Below are 12,626 nucleotides of genomic sequence, written 5' to 3'. Positions count from 1 at the left end.
AATGAAACATATTATAGCTTCTAATCAGTGCTTCTTTTTTTCTGATTAATTGATATAAATTTGACTTCAAGAGGATGTTTTTACTTCCCATGAGAAATTCTTTAAATTTTCCTTAAATATGAAAAGATAGCTGAAAATATTTATTTATGTAGTTAAAAATATTTCCATTTTGGTGGAACATGCTGGAATTCATTACACATTCTAGCTGCTCTTCAAGTCATTATTCACTGGTCTGGTTCTGAGCTGACTGAAACCTGGCCCAACCAGGGTCGCTTGATAAAGATCTACCAATTCATTTCTCAAGAGCTGCAAAATACTAATGTTGACTGTCATACACCAAGACCTCCTGTGAGTCATCTTCCAAGATAATTGAGCATGTGAGGATGCAGGATGTCCTATTATGTTTGCCAGACAGGAGCACCAGGTCACGCTGTCTTCATCTCAGTTTTAAAATTTCTTCTGGGGGACCTGGAAAAATGGCGGCGGAGTGAACGGAGCTACACAGACCGTCTCCCAGAACCAAACTGGAATTACAACTATAACACAGACAAATCGACAGGAAAAAGCAACAGAAAAGCAGCTTGCGAGGACCATACAACGAGGGACACTGACTCCATCCCGGTAGGCTTGCGAAGGCGCGAGACGGGGCTGGGAGCGCACGGTCGGCAGCTCGGCAGCGGCCTGAGCTATAAGCGGCGCCCGCGGGTTACACTCCCAGACGGCCCCGCAGCGCAGCCGGGACAGAGGCTGAAACAGCCACAGCCACTCACCTTGGGCTCCGGCGGAGGGAGGGCGGACTGGACTGGAACTGTGTCTGGACACTCGGGGTTTGGAGGGCGCTCGGAGCTTTGGCTGAGTGCAGCCACTCGGGACCTCTCCACATTGCTCCTTCCCAGGGCTCTGAGGAGAGGCAGCAGCCCCTCCCTCGGAGATCCAACCCCACCCTGTGGGCCATTGAAGTGCTAATTGAGGCTCACTAACAACCAGCATCTGCCCCACCCTCCTGAAAGCCCCTTGGCTGAGCACCAGAGGGAGTTTTTCAATCAACTGACAACCCAAAACTGATCAATTAACCTAGACTGCTAGCCTCCAGGCAAAAAGCTAGAGGATAACAGTACGTTTCCTGGGCTGGCAACTTTAACCAGGAAAGTAAGACTTGACAGTGGTGTTCAACGCGGGTCCTCCCTCGCTCATCTAAACACAGGAGAGGGAGCCACAAACAGCAGAACACCAACACCCACAGGGAGAACTTGACAGGCTCCAAAGCCCACAGTGATAGCTAAAATGGTGAAACACAGAAACAGAAGCCAAATGAAAGAGCAAGACACCTCCACCGAAGATGAGATCAATGTGGAGCAATTAGGCATGTTAACAGAGCTAGAATTCAGAGCCATGATCTTGAGGAAGCTGAACAGCATGAGTAAGGACATAGAGACACTGAAAATAAGCCAATTGGAAATTAAAAACCAACAAGAAGAGATAAAAAATGACATATCCGAAATGAAAAACACATTGGAAGGTTTAAAAAGCAGAGTAGGGGAAGCTGAGGACCGGATCAGTGAATTAGAAGACAGGGTAGAAAAAATCAACCAATCAGAAAAACAAAAGGAAAAAACTATTAAAAAACAGGAAGACAGCTTAAGAGAACTATGGGACACCTGGAAACGTAATAATATTCGCATCATAGGAGTCCCCGAAGAAGAAGAAAAGGAGCAAGGGATAGAGAATATATTCAAAAAAATAGTGAGAGAAAACTTCCCTAATTTGGTGAAGGAAGAAGGCATTCAAGTTCAAGAAGCACAGAGAGTCCCAAGTAAGAAGAACCCAAACAGGCCCACACCAAGACACATAGTAATTAAAATGCCACAAATTAAAGACAAAGAGAGAATCCTAAAAGCAGCAAGAGATAAGCAACAGGTTACCTACAAAGGGAACCCCATAAGGCTCTCAGCTGACTTCTCACAAGAAACACTACAGGCCAGAAGAGAATGGCATGAAGTAATCAAAGTCATGAAAACCAAGAATCTGAATCCAAGACTACTCTACCCAGCAAGGCTATCATTCAAAATAGAAGATCAAATAAAGAGCTTCCCAGACAAAAAAAAGCTAAGGGAATACATTAGCACCAAACCAGCACTGCAAGAAATGTTAAAAGGACTGCTGTAATTAGCAGTAGAAATGGGAAGAAAAATAGAACCACACTAAACAAAAATGGCAATAAATAAGTACATATCAATAATCACCTTAAACGTAAATGGATTGAATGCTCCCATAAAGAGACACAGAGTAGCTGATTGGATAAGAAAGCATGACTCATCTATATGTTGTTTACAAGAGACCCACCTCTCAACAAAAGACTCACATAGGTTGAAAGTGAAGGGATGGAAAAAAATTTTCCAAGCAAATGGAAAGCAAAAAAAAGCTGGGGTAGCAATTCTCATATCTGATAAAATAAATTTCAAAATGAAGACCATAACTAGAGACAAAGACGGCCACTACATAATATTGAAAGGATCTATCCAACAGGAAGATATAACCTTGATAAACATATATGCACCCAATATAGGAGCACCAAAATATATTAAAAATCTTCTGGAGGACTTCCAAGGAGAAATCGACAACAATACAATCATAGCAGGGGACTTCAACACCCCGTTGACAGCACTGGATAGATCCTCTAGGCAAAAAATCAGCAAGGAAACAGAGACTCTAAATGAAGCACTAGACCAAATGGATTTAATAGATATCTACAGAGAATTACACCCCAAAACTACAGAATACACATTCTTCTCAAGTGCACATGGGACATTCTCAAAGATAGACCACATGATAGGACACAAACTAAATCTCTACAAGTTCAAGAAGATTGAAATCATATCAAGCATCTTCTCAGATCACAATGGCATGAAACTAGAAATCAATTGCAACAAGAACATGCAAAGACATTTCAACACATGGAGGCTAAATAGCATGTTATTAAACAATGAATGGGTCACCGAGGAGATCAAGGAAGAAATTAAAAACTTCCTGGAAACCAATGAAAATGAACACACAACAACACAAAATCTATGGGATGCAGCGAAAGCAGTTCTGAGAGGGAAGTTCATAGCACTACAGGCCTACCTCAAAAAACAAGAAAAATTTCTAATTGACTGTCTAACCTCACAGCTTAAAGAATTAGAAAGCAAACAAAAAGAAAACCCCAGAGCAAGTAGAAGGAAGGAAATAGTAAAGATCAGAGCAGAAATAAATGACATAGAGACCAAAAAAACAATTCAAAGGATCAATGAAACAAAGAGCTGGTTTTTCGAAAAGATAAACAAGATAGATGGACCCTTAGCTAGACTCACCAAGAAACAAAGAGAGAGAACCCAAATACACAAAATCAGAAATGAAAGAGGAGAAGTAACAACCAACACCACGGAAATACAAAAGATCGTTAACAACTACTATGAACAACTATATGGCAACAAATTCAACAATCTCAGCGAAATGGACAAATTTCTAGAAACACACAGTCTCCCAAAACTATTCCCGGAAGAGATAGAAAACTTGAACAGACCAATAACAACTAAGGAAATTGAAGAGGTAATCAAGACTCTCCCAGCAAACAAAAGCCCAGGCCCAGATGGTTTCACAGGGGAGTTTTACCGAACATTCAAAAAAGAACTAACACCCATTCTCCTCAAACTATTTCAAAAAATTCAAGAAGAAGGAAGACTTCCAACCACATTCTATGAGGCCAGCATAATTCTAATTCCAAAACCAGAAAAAGACACTACGAAGAAAGAAAACTACAGGCCAATATCCCTGATGAACATAGACGCCAAAATCCTGAACAAAATACTAGCAAATCGGATCCAGAAATACATCAAAAAAATTATTCACCACGACCAAGTGGGATTCATTCCAGGGATGCAAGGCTGGTACAATATTCGCAAATCAATAAACGTGATACACCACATAAACAAAATGAAGAATAAAAACCACATGATCATATCAATAGATGCTGAAAAAGCATTCGACAAAATCCAGCATCCATTTCTGATAAAAACACTCAGCAATGTAGGAATAGAGGGATCATATCTCAACATAATAAAGGCCATATATGAAAGACCTACAGCCAACATCATACTCAATGGACAGAAACTAAAAACATTTCCATTAAGAACAGGAACAAGACAGGGATGTCCACTTTCGCCACTCTTATTTAACATTGTACTGGAAGTCTTAGCCACAGCAATCAGACGTGAAGAAAAAATAAAAGGGATCCAAATTGGAAAGGAGGAAGTGAAACTGTCATTATTTGCAGATGACATGATATTATACATAGAAAACCCTAAAGAATCCATCAAAAATCTATTAGACTTAATAAATGAATTTGGCAAAGTAGCAGGATACAAAATTAACGTCAAGAAATCGACGGCATTCTTGTACATCAATGATGAGCTCACAGAAAGAGAAACGGAAAAAACAATCCCATTTACCATCGCTCCAAAAAATTACGATACCTAGGAATAAACTTAACCAAAGAAGTAAAGGACCTATTTGCAGAAAACTACAGGTCATTGAAAAAAGAAATAGAGGAAGATATAAAAAAGTGGAAGCACATACCCTGTTCATGGATTGGAAGAATTAACATAATTAAAATGTCCATACTACCCAAAGCAATCTATAGATTCAATGCAATCCCCATCAAAATACCAACGACATATTTCATAGAACTAGAACAAATACTTCAAAAGTTCATATGGAACCAAAAAAGACCCCGAATAGCCACAGCAATCTTGAAAAAGAAGAACAAAGTTGGAGGGATCACAATACCAGATATCAGGTTATACTACAAAGCGACTGTAACCAAAACAGCCTGGTACTGGCACAAGAACAGGCATATAGACCAGTGGAACAGAACTGAAAGCCCAGAAATGGACCCAAGGCAATACGCTCAATTAATATTTGACAAAGGTGGCAAGAGCATACAGTGGAGTAAAGACAGCCTCTTTAATAAATGGTGTTGGGAAAATTGGACAGCTACATGCAAAAAAATGAAACTAGACCATCAACTTACACCATACACAAAAATAAACTCAAAATGGATAAAAGACTTAAGTGTGACCCGTGAATCCATAAAAATTCTAGAAGAAAATGTAGGCAACAAAATTTCGGACATCATACGGAGCAGAATTTTCACTGATACATCACCTAAGGCAACAGAAATAAAGGAGAAAATGAACACATGGGACTACATCAAACTAAAAAGCTTCTGCACAGCAAAAGAAACAATCATCAAAATGGAAAGGCAACCCACTGTATGGGAGAACATCATTGCCAATGATGTATCAGATAAGGGGTTAATTTCCAATATATACAGAGTGCTCATACAACTCCACAAAAGGAAGTCAAAGAACCCAATTAAAAAATGGGCAGAGGAGCTGAATAGACACCTTTCCAAACAGGACATACAAATGGCCAAGAGACATATGAAGAAATGCTCAACATCACTAATCATCAGAGAGATGCAAATTAAAACAACAATGAGGTATCACCTCACACCTGTCAGAATGGCCGCCATCAACAAATCATCAAACAAGTGTTGGCGAGGGTGTGGAGAAAAGGGGACTCTAATACACTGCTGGTGGGAGTGCAGACTGGTGCAGCCGCTATGGAAAACAATATGGTGCTACCTCAAAAAATTAAATATTGAGCTTCCATTTGACCCAGTGATCCCACTGCTGGGGATATACCCTAGGAAGCCTGAAACACCAAGCAGGAAGAATATATGTACCCCCATGTTCATAGCAGCACTATTTACAATAGCTAAGATCTGGAAACAGCCCAAGTGTCCACCAGTAGACGAATGGATCAAAAAGCTGTGGTACATATACACAATGGAATACTATGCAGCGGTAAGAAAGAAAGATCTCTTATCCTTTGAGACGACATGGAGGGACCTGGAAAGTATTATCCTAAGTGAAAGAAGCCAAGCAGAGAAGGACAAATACCACATGATCTCACTTATATACGGAATATAATGAACATAACAGTCTGAGGAATACAGTAGACCCAGACACATGGAAGTGGGGCACAGACTGACATCCCTCAGAAGAGGGGATGGGGGGTGGGGGGGTGGGAAGGGATAAACCACAGAACTTATATGCATGTATGCATGACCAATGGACATGGACAACTAAGCCGGGGACAGGGTAGAGGGAGGGTGGGGTGGGGGGTGCCAATGGGGTAAAAAGATAAAATATCTGTAACAAAAAAATAAATAAATAAAAATTTCAAAAAAAAAAAAAAAAAAAAAAAAAATAAAATTTCTTCTGGCGTTTCTTTAAGATGTGAGAAAGGTGAGGCCTGATCTTTTGTTATCATTGCAATAGAGTTGAGGATATTAAAGAAAAAAAATATGATAGAAATGCAGCTCTGCCACTTACTATTGGTGTGGCCTTCAATGAGGTCCTTCTTTGTGCCTCGGTTTTCTCATCTTTAAAATGGGGCTAATACTACTTCACAAGGTGGTGAAGATTGAACTAGGTAATATATACCAGCACTTCAGTCTCTTGTCACATTAGAGCTGTGATTAGAAAGTATAACATTTGAGTAGTCAAACTTTTGGATCACTCTTCTAAATGTAAATTAGGAGAAAATAACTATTTTATATGGTAAATGCAGGTATTGTAAACTGCTTTCCAGATAAACCAAGTACTTAAACATATATGTAACTCTCTGTTTTTGCAGTTCAGGTTTTGATTTTGTAAAATTTTCAGGAAATAACCCTTCATTGGAAGGAAGGATAAAAGGAAGGGAGGGAAGAAGGAAGGTGATTTTTAAACTATTTTTTTTATTTATTTAAGGATTTCAAGGGGGTGGTGGGTAAGAGAGATCTTTAACCATTGGCAATATAATTTTTTAAGGAGCACTTTTTTTTAAATCCTTACCCTAGGATATTTTTTCATTGATTGATTTTTTAATTTTTTTTAGAGAGTGGAGGGAGGGAGGGAGAGACATATAGAGAGACATTGATGCAAGAGAGACACATCGATTGGTTGCCTCCTGCACACGCTCTGACCATCCAGGGATCCAACTGCATCCCAGGTATGTGCCCTTGACCAGGGATTGAACCCATGACCCTTTGGTGCTCGGGCTGACGCTCTAACCACTGAGCAAGTGGCAGTCTATTCATAGACAGCTTCCAGAAAGTATTGGAACTGTCTGTCAAGTCATTTGTTTGCTCTTGTTCCAGAGGAAACATGAAATTTCATGTCCAGGGATATTTAATATTTGGCCAAAAACCACATTATGGGAGTCAGCATTAGACCTGAAAATTCAAAGTTGATTCCTTCTAGCAGGTCACTTGATTAATATGTAAAATGCAGTTATAAATGTGAGGGAAAAACAAAACATTAAGGCCAACAAGGAAGATAATTACAATATAACTGAAGGCCATTTTGACAATTTTTTTTAGTAAAGAAGGTAATAGTCACTTACCAATTATATCCCATATACTCAGTCTCTCATTTGGCGGCGGACAATGGACAGTGATGGGAGAGGGGAGGCATGCAGAATGAAAGAACATCAGGGGTTCTGTGTGACGAGACTGGTTTCATAGACTGGAAAGAGAGGACATTGATGTCAGAGCCAGTAGGAAAAATTCTGAATGTTTTCGTTTTTAGAAAGAAACTTTAGAACTGAGCAATAAAGAAAGAAAAATTCTTTTCAGATACATAAATGACAAGGAAGTTCATTTCAGAAGTGTTGGAGAAATAATATCAAATGTTTCAAAGATATATAAGTGAAAGTGGGGTCATTGTAGGCCGATTGTTTCTGGGGTTTGCTCTCTCTGATTTGCTAGAAAATGCTTTATTGAGTTTTTGCTATAAAGAAATATATGTTATTTAATTTTTTGTTTTAATCCCAACTGAAAAATAAAAGTCCTTGTACATGTTTCTAACTCCCTCAAATGACCTAGTATTGAAAGCATCCTTCTGCAAGAGGAAACTGAATGACCCCACTTCTGTTTTTACAGATACACACAGCCCTCTTTTTTTTTTTTTATCCTCACCTGAGGACATTTTTGCATTTATCTTCAGATAGAGCGGGAGGGAGAGAGGGAGGAAGAGAGAGAGAGAGAAACATCAATTTGAGAGAGACACATTGACTGGTTGCCATCCACACGACCCCACCGGGGCTGGGGACAAACTGCAACCAAGGTACGTGCCCTTAGCGGGAACTGAACCGGGGCTCTCTGGTCCATGGTCCAACACTCTAACTGCTGAGCCAAACCAGCCAGGGCCACACAGCCCTCTTAATGCATATTAATAGAAGCTCAGGAGAGGCCTTTAGGATAGGACTATGCTTGAATTATCTCCTTGGGCTGAGTAAAGATGAAAGTTACTAGCAAATGTCACAGGCACAATAAAACAGCTGCCACCCAGGATAAGAAAACACTGAGCCTACAGTCCCATTTGTTCAGTCTGAACCCTGTGGACTCCGATTCCCTGGCACTGGTATTCCCTCACCAAGCAGAAGGGCTTCCCAGCCTCCAGGGAGCCTCCATATCAGACGATCCTCTCATGGATCACATCCAGACATCAACACTTCCTCCTCTGTGGGGATTCTGGTTGCCTCTCTGGAGCATGTGTATCCTGTCATTTTCCAGCTTACCAGTTCTGATCATCAGATTTCTTTCATGGGGGGGGGGGGGTGTCCCAGAGAACTTCTAGGAGAGAACATAAGTGTATTGCCCTCTTGTCTACATGTGGACCCTGGATTCTCTTGCTGGGATAATGCTTTTGAAAGTGATCTGGCTTAGCCCAAATTATAAAGCCCTTGAATTTGCCTGCATGCACTAAGCTTATCTGACTTCCAGTGTATCATTTTGGGGGTCATTTCCTACCATTCTGGTGAGACTTTTCTAGCTATTTTTAGGGATCCTCCAAGATGGCCCCTTCAATCAGGCAGCTTGGATAGGAACAACTTAGCTGTGTTCAGTCTACACTCCCAAACAGACTCAAGTCTATACCCACCAGGCAATACATTGGTCCCATGGGTTAGGAGGAAAACCAGGTCTGCAGGTGCTCTGAGATGCAATACCCACTGATCCCCCAGTGAATGGACGAGCCACCTCTTCTGCCTGGGCTCTCTGTTCATTATATTCATGAGTGTTCCTAACACTCCATGTCACTAAGGCCCCAGTAACCAAAGGGGCCAAGTACTGGCCATTTATCAGGTTTGGAAAAGTGCCTTAGTGAAAAGGCCAAATAAGTGAAAGTGCTGAGGGATTTTCTATTCCCTGCATGATCTTAAAGGGAATAGATCATTCCAGCTTTCAGTTGTATGACTTTTCTGGTTCCAGTCGAGGAGAAAATGGCAGCAATAGACTGCAAAGATGAATAGGCATCTGCTAATAACTACACAAAGTGCAAAGAGAATGGACATGGCCGACTCAGTGAATGTGTTGAACACTTACATGAGCCCCCTCTGGTGTAGGTCCTGGGGATAAAACAGTGCCTGCCCTCATGGAGCCCTCATTCCATCCCCCTGCTCTGGGAGATGGAGCTCCCGGGACCTACATGGCCCTCATAGCCCTCACTGCTATGTTTTGGAGACTCGGTGCCCTTTTATCATTCTGAAGTCAGGTGGATGCTGCCTGAGAAGCACATTGATCAGACTGTTGCTTTTGTAAATAAACCCGCACTGGCTTTAGTTTTCTGTCACCTCCCCACCCCCATTGGATATCTGCACTTTAGACCATTTTGTTCTCTGCTTGATTCTTTATTCCAGCAATATGTTCATTTCTAGCTAGACTGGAAATGGAATATGCACTGGGGACTGTCTGAAACTGGAGCCTAATTACTTATCCTTCCTTAGTTTTCCTTTCCTTTCTAGGCTCCACCACAAATAGATTTTTGGACATGTTTATCACGCATGCCCTACTTGGCTTTCTTGACAAAAATCATAGGAAAAAAACCACACTTTTCCCCCTTAGTTTTTCCAGTACTTTCATCTTAGTCTTTCCAAGTGGCATAAAAATAACATCAATCATACTAAACAGCTATTTACTGAGCTGCTAGGCAAAGCATTTGATCTATATGACCTTGTCAGATTTTAGGAAACTATTTGAGGCAGGTGATTAGCATCTACTTTTACAGCCCTACGGGGTTAATGAAGAGTACCCAGGTTATGTGGTTAGCACAAAATATTTTTCAAAGAATTGCCTCGAGGGAATTCTGATATATGGTATGTGCATTGCAAAATTTCTAAACTTGGTTTCTTTATTAAGACTTTGGTTTGAATTAAAATGAGAACTATCACACTGGATCAGAACCAGGATTTGATCTGGCCATTATTGTGCCTTAGGCCATTGCTATGTTTTCATAGAATAAGAGTATTTCCTTATGTTATCACCTCAGAAGTTAAAAATGTAGTCCCTCCATCAAGTGAGTTAGGTACTTCATTCTCCGTGGCCCATTTGGACCTTATTGTATACGCACAACATTAGCGGGTATATTATAAAATATTGATATACCCATTTATCATCTGTCTAACATGTGAGCTCCATGCAGTCTTGGACCACACCCTTCTTCATCTCTGAAGCCCAGGGCTGGGCACATGTGGGCATACAACAAAGGTTCATTGAATACACAAATTGTTAAACTTCCTTAAGTATCTTAGTTATAAACTAATATAACTATTAGTTATATAAACTTATTGTGTATTCATGAACTCACTGAAATTATTTTTGAAGTTCGTTTCCAACTTGTACCACCTCTTAATAAGTAGCCTAGATTAATAGTCTGTTGGGTAAAATACTGCTTTTCTCCCATCATAAAAAATATTTCCTTCCATTTTCCTGCAGTTTTAACATAATAATAACATTTAAAAGTAGTACCTTCCTTTCATCATATTGTTTTTTAATGATTCTTTCATGTTTTTTAGGAAGGTGATGTCTGGCCCAACTCATCAACTGAAATCACTGTGTACTTTAACCCTTTGGAAGCCCTGCTCTACCATCTGACTGTGTACTGTGACATTTCAGGTGAAGACTTCCTCTGTGTGGTAAAGGCAGATTACGCATGCCCAGAGCATAAAGTGGGAGGCCTGAGAGAGAGAAGAGAGAGAGAGAGAGAGAGAGAGAGAGAGAGAGAGAGAGAGAGAGAGAGTTTAGGCTATGGGCAGTTCACGGCATCAATAGAAGAATAATGGAGTTAAGCTATGCACTTACTTCTCTCTACAAACTTTGAAGTATACTGCAACTGTGGTGTGGGGGTGGGATGGGAAACCATGGATCTGGGTTTCCCCCTTGATTTTTAGAGCAGTAAGAACATTCCTTAAGACAGATTCTTACAAACTATTTGTTGTTGTTTTTGTAGTATTTGACTACTTACTTTTTTCTTGTTAAGATTTTTATAAGATAACGTATGCCAGGTGGGATGGGAAGGTAGTCTGGCAGTGGCCAGAGCCACAATAAGGTGTGTACTAGTAGGGTGACAACCTGATCACTTCAGGAAATTGTACATAGAGAAAGAAATTAAGCAAAAAAGTAAATATATTGAGGATAACAAGAGCTGGTATTTTTACTCATGGAGGAGAGAAATACAAACATGGAAAGGAGGAGAATTAAGATGAATCCTTTCATATTAGAATGGAATTGGAGTTATCATTATGAACCACAGTTGTTAATATACAGAGATATAGAAATAAATATATACAAGGGTGGGCATTATTTTCCATACAAACAACTGTAAACCTCTTGCCTACCCCTGTATGTCAATGTGTATGTGTGCATACGTATGCATATTTCCCAGCCATGTCCATTGAGAGGTCCTGGAAGCTTCGAGACCCTAATAGCAATGAGCAGTTAGTCGCAATGAGCACACCTAGAACCCAAAGCTTGATTTCTAAATCTCACTTTCCACTAAAAGGAACCCTAGAGAACTGAGTGATTCTAGAGTTGAAGCAGAGAAGGAGCTCTGGAAAGTAAGGAGATGCTCGGAGAATGACAGGGATATGTCAGAATGCCACAGAAACCAGCAAAGGGGCTCCCACTGACTAAATGTGGAACAAATTGAGGATCAAATAATGACACAAATAGATTATAATCCATTGAATAAATAGGACTCTGAATCTACTCAATAAAACTTACCATTTGGCAATCATAGTAATAACCAATTCAGGTAAAAAGCATCAGTGGATCTTAAAAGTGGGGGAAAGTGGGATGTGGAATAGGATTTCACATAATATCAAATTATTCTCCTTCAAAATACAAGAGGAGAAAATTAACTTTATACTGAAGAAAGCTAGTAGATGTTATCTTAGTTAATACTAGCAGTAATAGAGGGAATGAACTTCTTGGACCACCTGCTAGAATGCAGTGAGAATGCAGCATCTCTTCAATGATGTTAGAGCACAAAATACCTAACTTGGGTCTAATTAATCATGAGGAAATATCAGACTAACCCAAAGTGAAGAACAAAACAAAATAACCAACCTGTGATCTTCAAAAATATCAAGGTCTTGAAAGTCATGAAAAGAATCAAGAACTATTTCAGATTGAAGAGGACTAGAGAGATACGACTCGTAGGGCAGCATGTGAACTTGGATTGGATCTTTTGCCATTCAGA

At 40.1% G+C, this 12,626-nt stretch overlaps 1 protein-coding gene across 1 annotated transcript in view; it reads left to right on the top strand.

The window, feature by feature from the left end:
- Positions 1-12,626, top strand: part of HYDIN (HYDIN axonemal central pair apparatus protein) — a 404,418-nt gene that overhangs the window by 115,963 nt on the left and 275,829 nt on the right. The window contains exon 10 of the mRNA XM_036274275.1: positions 10,942-11,041. Within this exon, the coding sequence (XP_036130168.1) occupies positions 10,942-11,041 (100 nt within the window). The remainder of the gene's footprint in view (positions 1-10,941; positions 11,042-12,626) is intronic.

This window comes from Molossus molossus, unplaced genomic scaffold, assembly GCF_014108415.1.
Source record: "Molossus molossus isolate mMolMol1 unplaced genomic scaffold, mMolMol1.p scaffold_m16_p_21, whole genome shotgun sequence".
Taxonomy (NCBI): domain Eukaryota; kingdom Metazoa; phylum Chordata; class Mammalia; order Chiroptera; family Molossidae; genus Molossus; species Molossus molossus.
This window is presented reverse-complemented; position numbering and strand designations above follow the sequence as displayed.